We start from the raw sequence: 22,211 nt of genomic DNA on the forward strand, positions 1-22,211 counted from the left end.
AGCCCCAGTGCTCAGGGTTCGGCTCCAGTGTTAACCCACCTGCAGCAGTTCTAGATGACATGATAGCTGTTGATGCTTTCGCCACAGACATGCCTCTTCAGGCAAGGAGAATTCTCCCTGCAAAATGTTGCCTATTTTAACACCTATCCAAGTCACTGTGTGGCCTGAACCTGCACCCAACAACAAGCAGAACCGAAATACAGACACTAAGTGCAAAGACAAGGATCCAAAAACACCGGTGTCTTAGGAGAAAGTCATCCTATGTTTCATTCCCCCTCAGAGTTCAGTATGAATGACTCACATTTAGACTTTTGAGACTTCATTTCCAAGTACAACACACCAAGGATTATACAGTAACATACAGTTCACTTCAGAAATGTTCCTAAATGCATTTAGGAACAAGTGAAAGTCCTGATCTTAATCCAGTAGAAATGTTGTAGATGATGAGAGGAAACCACCAACATCTCGGAACGTTCATTTTCTTGAACAAACAAACTTCATCTCATCTTCTTTAACAGTCTGTCCTCTAGACTGGAGCCTATCACAGCTGTCATCGTAGGTCTAACACAGAGAGACACTAACACCTACAGCCAGTTTAGATTCACCAATGAAACCATCGAGCCAACTTTGGACGGTGGGAGGAAATTGGAGAACATGCAGACTCCCCACAGAAAGGCCTCTGAACCTTTTTGCTGGGAGGCATCAGTGCTAACCTGAATAAATAATGAATAAGTACATTATTTCAGTTTTCTCTACTTCCAGTAGTAGTAGTACAAGTAGTAGTTCTTGTTTTTTTCATGCAGAAATGCAAAAAAAAAAAAAAAAACATTTGAAATTCTCAGTGATCAGGAAATTCTAATGAGAATAAAAGAAACTTTTAATTAGGTCAGTTACTCTGTGGGAGAATAATGACAGAGACGAACTTGAGGCATCGTGGCGTGGACACCGAAGGACGCCGCGGTGCGTTTCACCAAGCAGCCAGCGGTTCTGAGGAAACCGCCGTATTTCACAGCCTTTAACGAGAACGCATTAGCAGGGGAGAGATGGTTCTTATTTAGGGTCTCGTTTAAGAGCAGGGAAGGTTCTTCACGTCAAGGGAGATTAAAGCCGAGCCATTAATTACTAGACCGTCCTGCTGTTGCTGCCATTACGCGTTTTTAGGTGTGAGCTCTAAAGCCCAAACAGTTTGGACACTCGCAGCCGCTCAGTGAAGCTGTTACATAAATCCTCCCATATGTACCGCACAAAACCACAACACACCGCTCCTTCCATGAAAACAACAAAAAAAACTGATTATAAGGAGGGTCAAAGTGGCAGCGCCTTGGCGTGTCCTGGTATTTATAGACAATCTATTCCTGACAAGATTACGTTTCATTTCCAGTGGGCTGATTGTTGTGGACACCTGGCAAACAAAAGGGTTTGTTTGGTTTTTTTCCTTCTCGTCTCAACAGCGGCGTTAAGCGGATATTTTGGGGAGAGGATTAAAACAAAGCAGCGGAGCAGAGGGAAAAGGTGATATATTAATAAGAGAGAGAACCCCCGGCCAAGTCGCACCGGGCAAGTTTGTGTCGTCACACAAAGGCTACCGCTTCTTGGCACCGCAACAGTAAATGATGTTTGGCAGCTCCGTGCACACTCCTGGCTCCTGCTCACACACACACACACACACACACACACACACACACACACACACACACACACACACACATCAAATAGTCTTTGTGCATGTAAATTTTACCATCAGGTCTGAAAACTTAAATCCAAGAACACACTCTCATCTCTGTTGCAGCATCGTTGGCTCGGTCCCCGCTCCACCGCTCCACTGATCCACCGCTCCACCGTCACGAAGCCACATCATCCCTGGCACGCACACACACACACACACGCACAGCCAGCCTTTACAAGCATCAATAATTCAGCTGCATTATCTTTACACGATAATTAATACGATTGCCTTTACCGCTGTGGTCACATTTGTTCTTGCCTCTATCTTCCTAAATACCATTAAAATTAGATTAGCTCACTGTGGATATGATTTATTTACAGTCGGGGTCAGGGCGGGAGGATGAGTGTATGTTTTACCGTGCCGCCGCCCAGAGGGCATATGTGTGCATGTATACTTCCTGCTTTAGAGAAGACTGTCCTTAATGTTGCATGTTTTTTCTTCCCCTTTACATCCCACACCAGCTCCCGTGTTTCTCTACATTCATCCATCTCTCACTCATCCACTCGATCCTGCATGCAGCTACTATCCATACGTCTTTAACTCGCTTCTGTTCTGCACTGAATGAAGTAAAATCCCCTAAATGTGTTTACATGGACACTAGTGTTAAACCGATGAATCAGAACACGACTGCTTCATGTAACCACCTGTGTGGTTTTTGGAATAAATCCTTCCTCTCTGAGCTTGTCTGCTCCACATGAGGTAAAGATCATGGAAAAGTTCCCACGAGGGACAGAAACATGGAGGCAGAAAAACAAAGCTGGAATCCTGCGTCATAAGCGTCATACGCTTCTTCTCTGGCTCCAGCCCTCAGTATTTTTCTGATCCTGGTCCTCCTTTTGTTCACCATTGTACACAATCATTGGCTCCTCCGCTGCGTCTCCTCCTGCCTCCGCTCTATAAGCGTCAGGCTGCGCACGCCCAGTCAAACAAAGACTAATTCTAAAATAACTCCGCTCGGTTCCTCCATCGTTCCCCCCTCTCCTGCCATCATCCCCATCTCATTCCTATTCCCTCTCAACTAATTTCATCCCCCAAGTTCCGTATCCTTCTGTCCTCTGCTATTTCAGGAGTTTCATTCTAAAATGAGATTCTGCTATTTGAAGAAAATAGACATAGAGGGAGAGAAATTGCATGAATATCAATGTGCTGCTGAAGTTATAGGTCTGCTTCCCTTATGAATATGAAGTGACTGTGTGAAGAGCGGATGGAAATACATCTTTTTTTTTAAAGTTAAGTTTAAGACAATTGTAAAAACTGTTTGGTTGTTTAGTTAACTGAGTTTATAAAATTGAAAGTGTAGCCTTGTATTTCTTCTTGAAAACTACTTAATCAAAAGTTTTTCTTTTTAGCTCTTGTTTTATGCAGATTTTCAGGTAAAAATCCAAGGAGTCTCTTTGTGTGCAGGACTCCTGGTCCTGGTCCCACTGTCTTTACATCACTACAGGAAACACAGGAAGATTCAAACTAAGTGATGACTATTAATGTCAGCGGGTTCAGCGGGAGATTTACAAACCATTCCCCGTGCACCTCTGACATTCTTCTCACCTCATTCCTCCATCCATTCATCCGTCCATCCTCTCATTCCCAGCCTCTCTGAGGCCCCGGCCATCTGCTCTGTGTGCCCTGACATGTGCATGAGCGCCCATGAGAAGCCCAGTGGAAGTAATCGTCTGTTACCGCTCAGGCTTCAACATGTTGCCTGCCCGCTGCACATACACCTCTTTAGCTCGGTACAAACCCACCCTGTGTGAGGCAGAGCTGAGAGGCTAACGCAAAAAGAAGTGGGGTCACTTCTATTCTCCCACCGTTTCTCTGCTCCCTCCCTCCCTCCCTCCCTCCTGCAGCAGATGCCGCTGGAAGACTTCACCGTGTGCAGTGTGTGCATGCCACAGCGCGTGCCACCACTCCTTCACTTTCAGCTCTAACGGTGCTAATTGCATCAGTCACTTTCTGTGTCATTAACATGCAGGAATAAGATATTAGAAGTGAAACTGTGTCTCTTCCTGAGTTTCAGTTCGCTGTGACGCGCTGCTAAAAACACGACAGGAAACGATGTGCAGAGACGAGTGATGAAGATTATTATGCAAACAAGTTGTCAAACAGGCTGATGTGTTACTTGCTGTGAGACTTCTTGATTTGAGGATTAAGAAGAAGCTTGTTCCATTATTTCCCCGAGAGGAGAAAGAAAGAGGTGATTTCAGGTTTTGTTCAGACCTGCAGAAGGAATCAGCCCTGAATTCTTAACCCTTTAGAGATTTTTAAAGCATCCAACAAGGACGTAACTGGAGCCATTTGTTTATGCTAATTCTGCACATGTAAATAAATGTGCATCAAAACTCAAACAAATTCAGCGTCTCTCATTCATCTCCAGTGACTGGTACAAATGGAAGTTCTTTAAGATATTAGAGCGCAGAGAGGAGGCCACGAAGCTGAGTGCTTCCAGTCTACAGCAGGGCCTGAATCAACACGGGGGAAGGTGGTGGGTTAATACATTATTTCCTTGAGCTGTCATAAAAATATGGATTGCCCTTCCATGGGCTGCAGCTGACGCCTTCACGGAGAGAAGGAGAGAGAGGAGGAGAGTGAGAGCGTTTCTGTGATGGAAGGACTGCGCTCCAACAACGTGACTGAATCCTGAGAACAGCAGAAAGAGAGAAGAGAGAGGAGAGAAGTGGGGAGGGGGAGGTTGGATGTAAATTCATTTGGATCTCCCCATTCGGTTGAATGAGGCCAACGCAATGCAAGTGCGCCTCCTACTGGTTCAACGCGGAGCTGCCTCCTCCACTCCGTCCAAGACGCCTCTGACACGGTGGATATTTTTAGTGTAAATTTTAGGGCAAAGCCTGTTGGTCACTTAATGTCACGATTCAGCGGAAAGGCGAAACGCCTGCCTCTAAAATCTCAGTTTAACTCGGAAGATAAGCGCGTTCTTCGAGCTCTGGCTACTTCCACACCGACGCTTCGTCCTGATGTGGGATGGAGAGGAGCTGGAAGTTGTGCCAACCAGTAGCACGACCGAAACCCCGCAGTGTGTGACCCAGCACCCGAAGCAAACCTCCACAATCCTCCTTTAGTTTATTTCATAGATATCCTCGTCTCCACGAGTCTAATCTGCTCCAGGTAAAACACGCTCCACCGCGTCTGTGCTCAGTCAGGTGATAATACGGAGGAGATGGAACTGACAAAGGAGACGCTTTTCTTTCTACTGTAGCTGTGCAGCAGGTTTAAAGGTGCACATGAATCAATGTATGCATAAGGAAAGTGGTTGTGTGGAGGCTGCATACAGATGCGCTTCGAGGCTCCCTGCGCTGCGCTCTCTGCGCCAGCGCCAGAAATTAAGACACAATATTACAGCAGCTAAAGTCTGACAGATCTGACAGAGGATGGGTCGTTTTATTTTGGCTTTGCCTTCTTTTTATGTGTTAAATCCAAGTTGGTCGTGTTTTGGGGGCGGCTGTGCTCTCTGTGGTGCCCTGCCGCACTTTGGATGAGGGGAGATCGTGGGTAAAACGCCGCACGGCGCCAGCAGATCAGAAAAGGGAACGCGGGGGGAGGAAAAGACGCTTCACGATCCTCACAGCCCGAATTCAGAGACAAATAACAGACACGGGGAAGTACTTACAGCATCTCCCTTCCACGGAGCTCCAGAACACTGGTGTGAGATGACATTGCAACAGTCCCCGCTCTCCTCAGAGAAACCATGCAGCCTTCGATGGTGATCACTCTCCTCTCACAAACACTGCACAGCAGGAGGAAAATCAAATCACACAATTATTCCCACCGTGTCCGAAAAAAAAGAAAAAAAATGAATGAAATCCTCAGTTTCAACACTTGGCACGAGCTCAGCTGCGAATAAAATCACTGTAATCCAATCTTCATCGTGTGTGCGTATGTGCTGCTGATTCTCCACTGCAATCTCTGCTGTGCCCCGCGCATCGTGGGGGCTCAGTCTGCCTCGGTGTGATCACGGCTCCCGGTATCCCGTTATTCCTGTCCCGGGAGGAGAGGAGCGCAGAGGAGGGAAGAGGCAGGCGAGCAGCCGCCGGACGCACACACGGACGCACATGCACATTGAGCATTGAGCTCTACAGCAGAGGCTCCGGCAGCCCGCGAGCCGCGCATGGGACCCGATCTCTCTCGCTCTCTCTCGCCGCGCACGTTCTCAGCGTGTGTGTGTGTGTGATTGTGTGTGTGTGCGCGCGCGTGCGTTCCTGCGCGCTTCTGCAGAGGCACGGGCAGCTGGATAGAGCGGCGGTCCGTCGGTCTGTCGCTCTGCCTCTCTCTCCTCTCTCTCTGCGCTAAAGCTCCGTCAGGAAGAAGTCGCTCAGCCAAAAAAAAAAAAAAAAAAAAACAGGGAGGTTTGGGCTAATTAAAAATGGAAGCATTTTTCATCTTCTCAGACATTTTAACATCCAAGTTTGTATTTTTTTGTGAAGAACTCCAGCCCCGTTCAGGAGGATTTCATTGGATGCTGAGCCCATACGTTGGCTCGAGAGAGGGAGCAGATAAGTGGTGCAAAGGAAAAATACAGGAGCCTATTAATAAATGCCACAGTTTGCCTCACAGTCGGTTAGCACTGTGGAGGAAATAAAATGTGGACAGAGGATGTGTGGTATGTAGGCCAGCTAGAAGGTTCTCAGTCATCCAGGTCAGGGTCTCTCCAACAAACAACCCGAAACAAGGGCAAGATTCTTCAGCGTTACATGAGTGGTGGCAGGTTCTCATTAAACCCCAACTACCTGCCACTCATTTACACAGCAAGAAGCAACTTGGACTGAAGTACTTACTCTAAGATTAATACCAAAGATTCACCTGTAACTGAAAGGAACCTGTTTGGATCCCGTTTCCTGTCCTCAGTCAATGGTTCTATAACTTCAGTCTCACGGTGGGAACAGGGTGAATGGTTTGGGGGTCAGATGTCACATTTTATGTCTGATGTCTTCACTCACTCCTCTTTCAAACCATCTTTCTTCTCTGGGGGAAACGTGGACGTCCCTGGGCGTCCCTAGTCCTTCAGGAGCAGGTGGACGTCTGCACCCTGACCTAAAGTAACTTGGAAGCCAGAGCATCTGGTGGACGGGGAGATTCTGGAGGTCTGGAGTCACTCCGTTGGGAGCTGATTCTGCTCCAGCAAAGATCTGGAGGAAGTGAACTTCAAACCATGACCTGGATGACGAGAACCTTCCCAGAACATCACGTATCTACGTCCATCCACCCGTCTGGGATCCATCCATCCATCCATGTGTCCGCATTATTATTCACAGGTTCATCTTTTGTGAATTTCTAGTCTGAATCTGGAGCATCAGGGAGGAAACGAGAGAGGAAAAGAGCGGGAGGGTGAGGCAGGGAGGAGGGGAGGAGGGGGGAGTGTGTGTTACATGCAGTAATACAGGCTTCACAAATGGGTATATGGTCACAATTCACACCTGACTGGGCAAATGACTATCAAAGGACTGAAAAGGCACAGAGCAGGCTGTGTGTGTGTCTGCTCTATAAGCCCATGCTATTCACACATGTGCAGCTTCTTTTTTTTTTTTTTTTTTTTAAAAAAGAGAGAAAGAAATAACGCTGCTTCAGGATTTATTTTTGAGTCATGTAACAGACCTGCAAACAAGCTTCAATCCAGCAGCAGCAGCTCTGCTACTGTACCAGGCGACGCTGTAGTAAACATGCAGGGACAATACGGCAGCGAACGCACACCAGGCAGCAAACCTGCAGCAAGGACCTCGTAAAAATGTCACACAGCGCCATTATAGCGTTAGGAATGCCACCAGGCTCCGTCAGGTCCCAGGAACACGGCACTGGCTTTAACACATACTTCACAATCTAAGATACCAAATCAATGAAATGCCATAAAATGTGATTATTAATCAGGACACAGTGTTCGTTATGTTCCTGTAGGAAGATTTTTAGGTAAAGTGAGGAGATTAGAAACAGCAGCAGTTCATGAGGTCTCAGGATGATGGAGATGCTGCAGAAACTAAATATGCATTAGTTCATAACAAATAAATACTAATTAAAGAGAAGTAGCACTGCATACATATATATATATATATATACATACATGCATTGTGAAGTGTTCCAGTCTGGTCTGCATGGTCACTGATCTACTGCCTCTGATCCTCTGTTTGATATTGATTTGACACATAAATGCAGATCCAGTAGCCTACATTTGATCAGTGACCTGTTTGTCATGTTGGGTTATTGGCTGGGGGGCGTGCAGAACACATCGGCCTCTCAAGGACCAGGGCCAGCGTGGAATGTGAAACGTGGAGCCGACCAGTCGACCGTGGACAAAAACACGCAAACCTTAAACTTCAAAATGTCACAGCTGACTAAGTATTGAGTGACTTACTGAGCAGCTATTTTACTTGATTTATTTAAATTAGTATTAACAACAGTGATTATTCCATTATATCGATCGCTTATGGAGACATTTGTCGCTGCATTAGCTCAGACATACATTCATTGATGATGCAGGGTGCACATAGAGTTTGAGGGTTGTCTCTCTAGCCACTGCTCCACATCTCCTCCAGTTCTCAGCTGTTTTTACCACTTGGTAAATGTGCAGTTAGTCCAATATTCAGCTTCTTCTTCCTCTAATATCCGTCCCTGCTAGAAATATTTGCTGTGTGCAGAGGTTTACACTGAACAGGTGCAATGAAGCCTTGGTTTATTGAGCATCCTCTCAACCAGATGAGCGATGGAGGCGCCCTGGCACATTTCAGCGTACTTTAAAGGTTACTGAAGTATTTTTGATGGCGTTTAAAGGTTTAATTTTATTTGTCTGTTAAGGTTTTCAGTCATCTACAAAAATGGTTTCTTAAAGACACAGACGTAGCTTTTTCACATCGAAACGACTGGTCCAAACACCCACAGTTTTAAAGCCTAAGCTCATGACCAGTCATTTAGAACAGAACAGAAAAACATTTATTTGTTCCTCAGTGGGGAAACTGCAGTTTACATAGAGCAGAAAAGTATAAAGACTGAACTGTTTAAAAGATAAATAATAAGATTAAAAAAGTAGAATAGAATGAACAATATACAACTATTGGCATATATGCAAAAAACAGTGAATTATTAAACTACTGGTATTACTTATTTACCTTAAGGTTAATTGATTCTGTTCACAGTACATGAAAAACCACAGGATGGAACAAAGGCCTTCTTGTTTTGGATATACTACAGTATTATTTGCATTCTAGCTTCTCAAGATAAATGCAGAGCAAAGAGACACAGTGAAGAGTCAAGTGTCTGTCTTTAAAGACTGAGGAAGGTGTAAGAATACTCCACAGATGGTTTTGCATAAATGCATAATCCATCTTAAATTATTTTAGAGTCACTTCTCCAGGTCTGAGTTGCAGGAGCAACAGTAACAACAGCCCATCACAGGTGGATGTGACCGCGCTGACGCCTGCACCCGTTTTAAGGCTCTTCCCTCGTCTCAGTGTGGAATATTCTGCTGCAAACTGCAAATCAGCGGCCGCGGCCCACTGAAGCCAGAAGGACAATGTCAGATGGCACGCTAATGTCTCCACATTGGACACTTTCCAGACAGTCTGGCTGCACTTTCCTCTACATGAATATCACGGTCAGAAGAAAGAACGGGTGCACGTCCTTATCAGGAGACCAGAAGAAACATAAAAGCATCTGACCAAATGCCAAATATGCTAATTCAGTTCTCACAATGCCTGTCACAAGTCTCTTAAGATTATGCAGACGAAGCTTTGGAGAAATGTACAACACTAACATGAAATCGAATATTCACTCATCTGGACAGTCAGCTACATTAGGAACACAGGAGCTTCAATGTTTAGCGGAAAGAGTTAAATTCTGTCTACTCTCCATCAGAAGTGCTCATGAGATGTTTAAATAGCTGCAGTAACTCAGTGTCTTCAGGTTCTGTGGACGGTTTGGTGACGCGTCGTAATTTCTGTAACTCGCAGAAACTGACACTGTGACATTCAGACCCATTTCGGTCACTGACAGGAAAAGTGAAACATTTTATCCCTGGATAGAAACTACAGAACGTCACCGTAACGGGACAGATTTACACTAAACCTGCTGCAGCTTCTAGTCCCGACCATTAGGACGGAGCCGCAGGATGCAAGAGCTCAACAACGAATCTCAGCCCTCTCATTTAAACCCAAGGAGGAGTCTGCGTTTGGGGATGAATCATTTGGGCCTCGGCGCCGTTTGCTCTCCAGCCTCAGAACCATGAATCACAGGAGAAATCTGTTGTATTTCTAACGCTGATTAATTAAAAATCAGCAGATCTGATGGTTTGTGTAATGAAACATGTCACAGACGTCGACGGGTGATCGGAGCCGTGAGTGGGTTCAGTATTTCTGAGTTTGAGTGTGTGTGTGTGTGTGGTTGTGTGTGCGGTTGTGTGTGTGGTTGTGCGCGATGGCTCGGGGACACCGGTGGTGGTGGTGGTGGTGGTGGTAGACATGCTGGGCTGCTGCAGTGTGTGTTGGATCGTGTCACATGTTGAGGGAGAGAGAGAGGGAAAGGGAGGAGGGGTGTTGCCAGGTCACCAAACAGCTGTCTGAGAGACAGAATGGCCGAGAGGGCTGTACTGCAACACACACACACACACACACGCACACACACAGAAATATCATACAGACAAGGAAAAACAGATGCACCAGTATCTGACTCTCTAAACACATGACTGCAGCATATGGATATCAATTAGTTCTTGATCGTACTCAGATTAGAAATTGTTGTTTCCTGTAGTTTTCAGATGCAGGCGCACAGTTCACACATGTGCACACACGCACAACCTGCATATAAGAGGGTTATTTTAAATGAATGAAAGAGGTCAGAGATCCAGTCATTATCTTCCCAGTTCATAAAAGCAAAACATTTATCTGTTGTTGCCTGTAAATCCTGTAAGATACAAGGAAGTGTGACAGACTAAAAGGTGCAGAAAAGAGTGTTTAGCATAATCAGACATACACAGAAATATATCTGAAACTGAAACTGAACTTTAGTTACATGTCCAGGAAGATGAGCAGGGTGCACATGCAGCACAGGTGCAGTGAGGACAGTCCCTAAAAATCCACCAATATATTTGGAGAAGTAGGATTAATAGGCAGGTAGGAAGCAGCGTACGGGGGGAAGGCTGAGCCTCAGAGAATTTTTCACTCCGTTGTCTCCCAGGAGCAGCTCAAGGAGGGGATGCCCGTTTCTGTTTCTGTAATACAGTAAGGGAAATAATAAAACCCTTCAAACTCAATCTCTGCCGTCTCCAGAACGTCTTTATTGGGACTTTGTGAATTTGTTAAAGGTTGAAGGACGTTGTAGTGGAGTCAATGTTAAACTGTCCTTTATCTGAAAGAAACGACCTCATCCCGTCTTCCAAATAACTGACATTTAAACATAGATCGAGGTGAAATGATTCTCACGGTTGACGACACGCGTGGAGACATTAAATTAGCTCGACGTCCTCTAAACCTCGAGGAGTCAGCTGAGTCTGGAAGAAACAAGTTGATTGGGATTGTGGTTGAGGTGAAGCAGCTGTTATTCTCTTTGTGTGGTACTGGACACTCCTCACCGTTCCCTCAACACGTCGCCACTAAGCTGCTTTAAGCCTCGTTAGCCAGTGATGGAATAATGTGATGAGATCAGACTTTATTCCACTTCTCTAAGCAGCACATGACTTCACCGACAATCGTTACTGTTCCCTGGGTGCACGATGAAAAACCACCAGTTCTGACCTTTTTCTTGGATGCCAGCACACCGACCTCTGAACATGTGGAGCCTGGACCGTCTCCGTGGACCAGATCCAAGGTCCTGGGTCCTGCTCCGCCTCAGTTCCTAGTGTTTCTGTTGGTTCCCTGTTAATTCCACATCCAGCAGGCTTCTCCTACAACCAGGAACTCATCGTGGTCACATCTAAATAATAAAACTACTGACAGCTTTAATATTTAATCTCATTTCAAGTGTTAAGTCCTGCTTTTCTTCTGCATTAATGAACAGAAAAATTTTATCTGTTTTATTGAGTGTAAAATCTTTTCTGTGCTGCTCAGGATTTTGGGTCAGAACACCTCCATTTCTTTCACGCCTCACTGACTGACTCACTGGAGTGTTTCTGGTATGAGGCGACTCTCATGCACAACTGTTCCTTACAAAGACGCCAGGACAAGGCTGCTCACATGCTAACTACTGTATGTAGCTGAAGTATGAAGCTACAATGGTGCCATGTTCTAAAGCACATCTGTGCCTGCACCTGCTGAGTGAACATGGGAAGAACAAGACCAAGTCCTGACATTAATCCCATAGAAACGCTGCAGCATCGGTTGATGAGAGGAAACATCTCACAACTAGTTTGACTGAGTTCTCTTTGTCTTCTTTCAGGACTTGTGTGAATATCTGACTCATTTTTATGCAGAAATGTAGAAAATGAAGGAGGCCAGAGAGATGAAGAGAGAGAACATGCACCACATCTACATTTATCAGGTGAACTTAGCAGTCAGCAAAATATTTCCTCTGTAGATCAATTAACTGTTGCAAATGTCATTTTGGTGAGTTACCTCTGCAGAATTCATGCACCATATAATAAACTACATCATTTACATCCATCTCATTGGTCCAGACCACAACAACTATGTTCACTGACCAGAACCGATCCAACCTAAACTCATTCAACTCCACTATTATCACTGACACTGTCCCAACGTCTCTGGGCTTCATCTCAACCAGTATGAGCACAGTATGGAAGCATGAAGCCTTAGATATCAGCCCTATGTCCTACGTTTCTTCTATGCACCATGCACCATGCGTCGCATGGCCTCGTGTTGTCTTGTTTGTATCGTGCGTGCGCTGCATACACTGTAAACTTTATCAGGAGTGGAAGCATCTGGCCAGACTCAAGCAGATGGATACGAGCTGAGGTTCTGCTCAAGGGTTCTCCAGTTATAAATTCATTTTTCTTGGTTCTCCGGCCTTAGTGCTGCTCTGGGGCCTCAAGCAACAGATCCTGTAAAATGTCTTAAAAACTTTTGTGGATTGTTTTGTCTAAATTCAGTAAAATAAATCTCAATTTAAGTGAAGAATGTAACCTGAGGTGGGCTGTGACTTCCAAGCTTCTAGACTGCGGCTGATTAGGCCGTGATGGACGGTGATGGACGGGTGCTTCGTCCATTCTGTCCGATCTACTTTCTAGAAGTGTCTGCCCTTTTCCAAACAAAATGACAACTCTGATGACAAACTGGCGCGTGGCCGCTCGCTGTAATTGGATTCAAACCCTGCTCAGCTGCTGCCATCCCGATACCGAAGCTCCTTTGTGCCCGTATAACCCACGTCCCGACAGACGAATCTGTCAAATCACCACCTGACAAATCCATACCGAATCTCAGCCGCCGCTGAAGGGGGGCCCTTTCTGAAGAGCCCCACAGCCAATCTCCTGGGCTGTTTCCGCTGAAAAGCCGAACGTGGAGATCCAATTAAAAGCAGATAGTGAACGTTTCATGGCGCTGCGGAGATAGAGACCTGGCTGGCTGACAGCAGACGGCTACCAGGTGACTGACTTGTTTGAAGAGTAGATAAGTGATAGGACATATGGAGAGAGGCGCGGGTCTTTCTGCAAAGGCTGCCTCTTTATGCATCAGGCTTCAAAGAGAGAACGAGCCAAGAAGAGAGAAGCTGCTTTAATGGTCGCAGGCAAATGCAGCTAATTTCAATCGAGGGAGAATCTGCATCCAGACCAAGAATTTATAAAAAAAAAAAAAAAAAAAAAAAACTGGAGACAACTTAAAGCTGACTGAGCAGCAGCAGCTTTATTATCACTAAAAAGGATTAAATAATATTGGCTTTCTTAAAGAAGAGCTCTCAGCAGAGTCTGCAGCCTGTCTCAGAGAGGGAGGGGCCACGGGGACGCTTTTTATTTTTTCTGTGAATCTGTCATCTTGACCTTTACATCTTACAGGAACATATTACAACTGACACTGCTTCACTAACACACACACACACACACACAGTCCAGCCATGCTGACGTACTTGCAGCTCCAGAGGTTACCCTCACACCCTCACACTCTCACAGCCTCACACATGTCTGGGGTTCAGCAGCTCCATCTACAGGTGAGCCGGTGAATCAACGTCCTGCTGAAATGGTGCAGTAAAAACCATGTGAGCTGAATGGATAAACGTGAAAGCTCCTCTTTGCAAAATATCTAAAGATGTCAAACGGTTTTGTGATTGTTTGAAGCGATGCTGCTGCTGCTGCTGCTGCTGGTTCAGTCTGAATGAGTGTTAATATATATGAGAATACGGCCTGTGTGATCCGACTGGATGTCAAGACTAAGCATTGGAATATTAATTAAAGCAGGAAAACAAATAATGACTTGTGTCTGTTCTCGTTTCCCTCCTGATTAGAGATGATGTCTGGTTCCGGCTGATCAAGCTTCCACCAAGTCTGTTAGAGCTTCATTTTAAGTCTTTAGTCTAGATAACTAGCTAGCATAGGGCTAGCATGAGGCTAGCATGAGGCTAGGTTAGCTTCAAACTTTCATTCATGTGTAAAGTGGTGTTAACAAACGTCAAACAGAGACGTTGACATTTACCTCATCACATAATAGAGAGAAACCAGCTGACATCCAGTTCTTCCTTTTAATCTTCTGCTCCATAACTTTCTCTGTTTTTGTTCACTGGGGAAACGGTGGAGTTTCCTCCGTGTTTTCCTGATCCTGTGGCATATTTTAACTTTTAATCCAACTTTATTCTCTGTTGTTGCCTCTTTGGGGGAATATTGGTTAGATATATTTAACATGGCGCCTTGAAACACGTGACCAGCTCAGAGCCAATCAGCATAGAGTTTGGCTGGACAGACTCGCTCCAATATACGACTCAACATTTAATGATCAAACAGTGCCCCCTGGTGGCACTGACGCGTCCCTACGCAGAGATTAATGGTAGATGCAGTTTATCTGTGGACGTTTGAAGATGAAACATTTGATGTGAATAGAGTTGTGTTGTTTTTTTTTTAAATCACAGTAAATGTAATAAATTATTTATATTTAATTTCTTTGCAAATGAACCATCTTCATGAATCAGATTGTCAGACATAATACGTACCACAGTGTTGTGATTGAATTAGATTTGTTTTAGATGCTCTATTTACCAGCGCCATCACTGAGGGGACAACTGAACACATCCATCATGTTTTAAATCAGCTCTTTGTTTTTCATCACTGAGCAACATTTGAACAAACTCAGAACTGATCCTAAACCATACAACAGAAAAATCCCAAACATCAAATTATGAACAACTGTCGGAGACGCTTTTCCCAACGATTCGAATCTGTTTCTCCCATGTGACATAGATGGCTTCATTTATTTCTTTCAGACCATCTGTCTTTTCTGGCTCAGATATGGACGTAGTTGTCTTCAAAGGAGTGTCCTTTGTCCCTCAGGTGGAGCTGGACGGCTAAGGGACACATGGCCTACATGGTTCGTATAAACCATGACCTGGGAGACTGAGAACCTTCACAAACTGCATGAATTTAGAGAACTGATTTACACCCGGTGCACGTGGAGGGAGAACCTGAGAAGACCTTGGTTTAGGATCAATAATAAATACAGTAAAGAAAGAAGCTCCTGAAATCTTCCAGACTGACTGAACTTCACATCATATGTAAAGATGGAAAGATGGACGGTCGTTTCTGTGCACTTTTAGAGTGGTTCAAATAGAAAACTTAATGTTATATATTGAGTTTTATTCATTTATTTATTTTTTTAAGCATCTGATTGAGGGGATACAGATGTTGATATTTGAGTTAAAATGTTTTCCAAAGTTTTTCACTAATTTACAGTTAAACCACGTTACGTTTGGACACTGAGATTCTTTTTCTTATTTTGGGAGGTGAAAGCAAACATGTCAGTAAACACTTGGCAAAGCATCACAATAGACCGTTGTTAAGAAGGTTAATGTTGAGTCAAAGCTGCAGCCCTGTGCGTTTCAGAGCATCTCAGCAGCCAATCAGATGCTTTGATGCTTAATTGGTTTTGTGTGTGTGGTGCATTAATGTGTTTGGGATCAAAGCTGTTCTACCTCCGGCTGTAAAGGAGTGTGTGTGTCACTGTCTTTGTATTTTTACTGCAGTTGTTAGATCAGTGTCCATGTCTGCACTGCACAGGGTTTAGTTTATAAGTGTACTTTAGTTTTACTGATTCCTTAAGGACAGAGTCTGGATGGAGATGTAGAAGTTTGCATGTTACGACTGACACAGACACAGGAAAACACACAGCAAGCGTAAAACTACAGCCTCTAAGTAAAGAACAAGTCTTCTTCTTCTCAGTGATAAGAACTCGTAAACGATGACAGATTATTATTATTATTATAATGTGACGTCCACAGGTTCCAGACATCAGGCCGTCGTAGTCTGCAAACGAGTTTGAACAAAATGTTACACAAATATTTTATCAAAAATATTTATGTGAATTCTGAAAACAACTAAAAGTAGTTGTATTGTCTCATTTGAGTTCTTGCTAGAAGATAGATAGAATTTGTGTCACATCATAAAGGGAAATTACATTTTTATTTTCACTTGTCTCATATCTTATCTCATATCTCGCTGCCCGTATTTGCTTATGAAGCAGTTCTTGATAAGTGCGACATTACGTTACGTCTTCTTTGTGCAGACTGAGGACGTTTGTTGTCTCGTTTAACTTCACTTACACGTCCTCTGGACCTTCTCGCCTCCTTTCTATGCAGAAGTAAGCTTCAAGAAGGGGAAAGCACATTTCCACCAGCTCCACATGGAACCAACGTAAAACTTGTTGTCCACATTCAGTGTGACACTCTCTGGGTTTTACTCTGTGCACGACAACATGAAAAGTTAATTAACATAAATAAACAAGTTTCAACAGTAAAATTAGATTTTATACCTCGTCTGCTTTTGTTATGTGGCTCATGTTTTTACACCAACTAGTGTAAAAGTTTAAATGAAGCAGAAAAATGAAACCGAATGTCCCCGTATGAGGACACAGGGTCTCAGGGGGACAAACTTAAACTGGTACCAGAATATGGTCCTGGAGGATTTATTGTTGAAGTTTGAGTAGAAACTAAAAGAAGAAAGAAACAGATGAAACTCAGGGAAAAAAAAAAGAAATCTTTGTTTTTTTGTTGTTTTTTTTTAATTGACAGGGAAACATCTTTCAGGACAACGGTTGGTCATCACACAAAAATCAGCAACGATACAATATGACAGAGTCTGACTGTGTGTCAAGCCTTTAAACGCCCCGTCTCCCTCTGTTCCTGGGGATGATGGGGGTTTGGGGGGGTTTAATTATTGCAGACAGACAGAACACATGCACCTCGTCCCCTCCTTGTAAGGCTTGGAGGGGACGAGGGCAGCCTGGGCCAATCGCTGAAGGAAAAGAAAGAAAGAAACAGAGAAAGGAGGAAAGAAAGAAAACAAGGCTTCTGATTCGTCAAATTCTGTCACAGCTGGAACTCTCTGGAGTCTGGCGTTGTCGTGGAAACGCCACCTTCGCTGCGAGTCTCCACCAAGAAAACACAAGTCATTACCCCTCCTCTACAGAGCATCCAGCATCCAGGACGAGGCTACCCCTACGTAAAATATACATCACATAACCAGCTTTCATTCCGCCAACTTTCATCGGGAGACGTGAAAAACCTCGACATTAAATAACGTTGGTTCTGAACAAAACAGAACCGACCAGGTTTCCACTTCTCTCTATAAAGCTGTATAAAGAGGAGCCGCGTCCTCATACAGTAAATAACCAGCCAGTATTGCATTGGACAGTAAAGAATAGGGTTCATTTAATCAGTATTTGATCAGATACCAATTAAGAAGAGTCCAGTGCAAGTAGGAAGTCAGACTACAAATGGAAACATCTGAAAATGCAAATATCAAAATCTCCAAAACGTCCAGATGATTCTTTCCCAAAAGTCCTTTTTTTGTCTTTTCTTTTTCTTAAATCAGAGCATGCAATAGTCAAAACTGTTTCCTTAAAAACAGGATTTAAATACTGAGATCCAGAGATCTGTAAGAACAATTATGCAGTCACTCTACCAAAAGTGTGTTGATTAATATGGCGATATGCTTTTTAGATCAGGGGTCATCAAACAGACTGACAGGCCCCTCCCTCACACTACCTCAAACCTCCAGTACTGACAATCTGTGCAGGAAGAGGATGAGAAGCAAGACAAAGCAGATGCACAACATCAGTGTGTTTGAGCACATATTTTATATATATATATATAAAAAAAATGTCTGGAACCAGAGGAACGAGGAACCACGTCGTGTTCAGAATCCGACGCCGGAACTGGAAGAAGACGAACGAGGCAGCTTCACGAGACAGAAAAGGAACCGTCTACCTCTGGGACTTTGCATCACTTCCTCTAAAGCAGCCAAAAGTGACTCGGGTCAAAGGCGTCGCTGACCTTTGGCAGAACGAGGCCGACGCGGAGCAGGCTCTTTTTTTTTCTCGTTTTTTATTCTGCCCTCTGCATGCATGCTGCTCGGGAGAATGTGATGAGAGCAGAGAAGGAGATGATGATGAGAATCTGAACTGACACTGTTTACAAAGGTCTCTGCAAGTACCAAGATCATTTATACATCTGAAAAATAAATAGAAAACTGTCTGTTTTAAAACGTGATCCCATAAAAACAGGACTGAGGACATTTCTGCAAAACTGGTTAAACAGACTTTTTATTATTTTATTTTTTTTTCACCAGCCTGCAAACACCCTTAGTAATAAATACTTTAAATCTGGTTGGCAATATCTACCAGGATAGATCTTCATTTATTTTCTTTAATTCTGCACAAATATGAAAAGCTAACGGATCCTCTAAAGATTATGTTACAGCATCAAAGCACTTCGGTTTGCACTCAGATCTCTGAGGTCTTGTGCAGGACACGTGCCGATTGCAGGAAAAGTAAAAGACGCCGTCCCAGCCAGCTGCCTTTGAAAATCAGAGCATGCTCCTTCCTGTGCCAAAACCAGACTGTGCACAAAAAAACAAAGGGAGAGGGGGAACTTGTGCTGTGTCAGAGTAGAAGTATGGCTTGGCAGGAAAACATGGAATGGATGAAGCCGGCGAGGGAGGAAGGCATGGGATGAGACGATGGCTTATTGAGTCCTCGGCAGAGATGCACGTCACTCGCGCGTCTGATTTCACCGTCGGCAGGGCGGGCCTGAGCTTTTTGGAGAAATCTACAGTACCTAACGCCGCACCCGTGCCGCCACTGCACGCCCAGGCCACAAGGAGCAACGGCAGCACGAACACTGGAGATACAAATCATCTCATCATCATCGTATAAAAATGGGTTTCTATCATAGAGCAGGTCTACAGTATGTATGAACACAAGAGAGTGGCTGCTTCACGCCGCGTGGACGTCACTATATGTTCCACAAGTATATATTATTAATATTATTATTATTATTGCACTCTGGCTACACATATTTAGTAAGTTAGTTTGGTTGTCTTTAGATGTACAGAAACACAAATCAGCTTCAAGTAGAAGAGCGGCTCAGTGATGCTAAAACTTTGATTCATTTTTTATCTCTAAATGAATAATAATTCATTTATTTCAGCAGCCCACAGAGCCATTCTGCTTCCTGTCATTTATCTGAGAAAAGTCATCATTAAAGGAAACCCCCACACCCCCACCTCTGTAACAACGGCCAAATTCAAATATAAAAGTTGTTTCTGCGGAGGCGTCTGTGGGGGTCTGCATCACTGAGCCCACTTCTCAAGACATGAGATACATAGAAATCTGAGACAAAGCTACAGGAACACACCACCCTCCCTCCCTCCCTCCCTCCCTCCCTCCCTCCCCCCGTTCTCTTCCTTCTCTTTTCCAAAATAGAAAAATAAAAACTCTCTGGCTCTCCTCGGCCTCACCGCTCCTTCCCCATCACGCCTTCCGTCAAGAAACGTACATTCACAGGAGGACAACGGAGGAAAAACAAGCAACTTGAACTTTAAAATCTGTGTGCAAAAACATTTTAAATCTCTATAAAAATATGTGCATATGGATGGAGCTATTTTTAATCTCACCAAATACAGTATTTTCCTTTATTTACACTGCACAGATACACAGAAAACGAACACTACAGCCCGGCCCTGCCCCCCCCCTCCTCTCTGTCGCTGCGAGCGTGAGAACAGCATGGCCGACTTCCATGACGACAGATGTGACGACACACACACACACACACAGGAAAACACACACACACACGCACGCACACACGCTCGCTCACACACACACTTCTGCTCCGATCAATGTGATCGAGGAGCAGAGGAGGGGCGAGCAGAACTTCTGTAGAAACCCTGAAGTTGCATATCCCACGATCCCCCCCCCACCGCACGCTCGCGTTTCACAAACCCCCCCTCCTGAAAAGGTCAGAGGTCATCAGCCAGACGCTGCTTCCTGATTGGCTCGCGTGGGTGAGGACAGTGTGTGAAAAAAAAAACTTTGGCTACGGAGTTAAGTGGCTTTAGTCCCGGTGCAGTCGTCACTGGTTCTAGTCCCGACCGCACCGCGTGCAGAGTCCTGCCGGCCCGGTCCAGCCTCAGCGCGTCCGCCGTCCTTCAGGTCGGGTTTAGAAAATAAGATCCGATATAAGGTCTGTTATTCTGGGGTGAGTCTGCACCAGCGTCAACGTCCTCCTCCCCTCAGCACCGTCCCTGCGGAGGTCGGAGATTCAGGACCAAATAACTCTCGTCCTGAGTCCAGACGCTCACTGGGCGGTCCTCCGGTTCTTTGCGCTGAACCCTGCGCCCCCCCCCAGCCTGGTGTCGAAGGGGGAGGAGCAGGTGGCCGAGGACTCGGCGTCTGATATCCCGGCCGACAGCCCGCTCATGTATCTGGACTGCGGCTGGTCGAAGGTGAACTGGGGGAGGGGGATGTAGTCTCCAGTGAGGGGGGAGCGCCTGGTGGCGGGGGACAGAGGGCGAGATGGCGTGAAGACGTTCGGGACCAGAGGGGCACGCGGCTGGATGAAGACGTTGGGGCTGATGGGGATGTGCGTGGACGTCTGAGTGTAGGACGGGGAGTGGGACTGAGCCGGGACGTGGACGGGGGTGAGCATGGGGGAGTGAGTGTGTGCGTCTGCAGACGTGTCCTGTGCGTGTGTGTTGGACTGCGCGTGCGGCGTCAGGTCGTAGGACGGCGTCCTGCGTCTCAGCATCATGCTGCAGTCGGCCAGTTTCGGGGGTGAGGCGATCTGGGGGTGCTCCCTCTCTGGGGGCGGGTGGATGGATATGCAGGGGGGGCTCATCTTCTTCTTCCTGTGGTTGCTCCCGACCGACTGCACCCTCACGGGGAAGGAGGGGCCGCTCCTGTCCCGGCGCGGGGCCTCCTGCAGGAGGTGTTGGTGGTCGCTGGTCAGGACGGCCTGTGGGAGGCAGACCTCGATGGAGTGACGCCGCTGGTCGTCATAGTGACCTGCTGACAGTGATGGCGGATTGTCCAGGAAGCCCTGGTTGTCGACACTCAAGCCTTTCCTGAAGTCACAGTCCTTCAGTCCTGCCCCGAGCAGACTGAGCGCGCTCCTCGAGGAGGAAGGAGGGAGGGGGGGAGCGGGAGGGGAGGAGGAGGCGGGGGAGCACGGCAAGGCGTAAGGGGAGAGAGAGTGACTGCGGCCGGGCTTCCCCCAGCTCTGTCCTCCCTCCTCCTCCCTCCACCTGCTCTGGGCCGAGCTGGTGATGTGGTACACCTCCTCGTCCGCCGGGTCCAGGAGGGAGACGGCGGATGGCGGCCGGGGCCTTCGAAGGCTCGCCGGGCGCAGGGGGAGGCGGGGGGAGGGAGGCGGGGGGAGAAGAAGAGTCGGGGAGAGGAGAGGGGAGGGAGGGGGGAGCGGGAAGGCGGAGGGGGAGCACGGGGGGAGGGAGAGGGCTGAGGGGGAGAAGGGAAGAGGAGGCAAAGGAGAGAGAGGAGAAGGCGAGCGGACGGAGCTGGACCGGTCCTGATGCTCAGAACCCTGAGACTCCACAGAGTCCAGTTTAACCGCCACCTGCAACACAAAGAACCAAGACACTGTCAAACAAATGTCTCCGTCCCTCCTGTCTCTGTCCCTCCTGTCCCTGTCCCTCCTGTCTCTGTCCCCCCTGGACAGCTCGTCACGTCCCCTGATGTTTAACCTTTAGAAAGAAACCAGAGAGAAACCAGCAGGAAGCACGGGGCCAGTCTGATCTGATTAATGATCTGATTACTCACATATTTACAAAGGTTAGTTTGGTTGTGTTCAGATGCACAGAAACACAAATCAGCAGCTCAGTGATGCTAAATGAATCATAATTAGTTTAGTTAGCAGCGCTCAGAACCATCCTGCTGTCTGTCATTTCTCTGAGCAAATAACGAATAATTACCAGTGCTACAGAGCCCTCACAGTTTGTAAACAATGTGAGGGTTTTTGAGGGGCGGGGCTTAACTGGATGCAACACATCAAAAACACTACAGCATGTAAACTGTGGTTAGCATATTTCAACGGACTGAAGAATGGAGACGAG

At 45.9% G+C, this 22,211-nt stretch overlaps 2 protein-coding genes across 4 annotated transcripts in view; both read right to left on the reverse strand.

Moving 5' to 3' along the window:
- Positions 1-6,030, reverse strand: part of grin2aa (glutamate receptor, ionotropic, N-methyl D-aspartate 2A, a) — a 122,475-nt gene extending 116,445 nt beyond the window's left edge. The window contains exon 1 of the mRNA XM_047571789.1: positions 5,349-6,030. The gene's annotated coding sequence lies outside the window, so the exon portion shown is untranslated. The remainder of the gene's footprint in view (positions 1-5,348) is intronic.
- Positions 6,031-17,493: 11,463 nt separating this feature from the next.
- LOC124997477 (voltage-dependent T-type calcium channel subunit alpha-1H-like) overlaps positions 17,494-22,211 on the reverse strand; it is a 102,244-nt gene continuing 97,526 nt past the window's right edge. For all 3 annotated transcript variants that reach the window (XM_047571193.1, XM_047571195.1, XM_047571194.1), the window contains exon 38: positions 17,494-21,715. In XM_047571193.1, the coding sequence (XP_047427149.1) occupies positions 20,441-21,715 (1,275 nt within the window). In that variant the 3' untranslated portion in view covers positions 17,494-20,440. The remainder of the gene's footprint in view (positions 21,716-22,211) is intronic.

This window comes from Mugil cephalus, chromosome 20 (genome assembly GCF_022458985.1).
Source record: "Mugil cephalus isolate CIBA_MC_2020 chromosome 20, CIBA_Mcephalus_1.1, whole genome shotgun sequence".
Classification (NCBI taxonomy): Eukaryota; Metazoa; Chordata; class Actinopteri; order Mugiliformes; family Mugilidae; genus Mugil; species Mugil cephalus.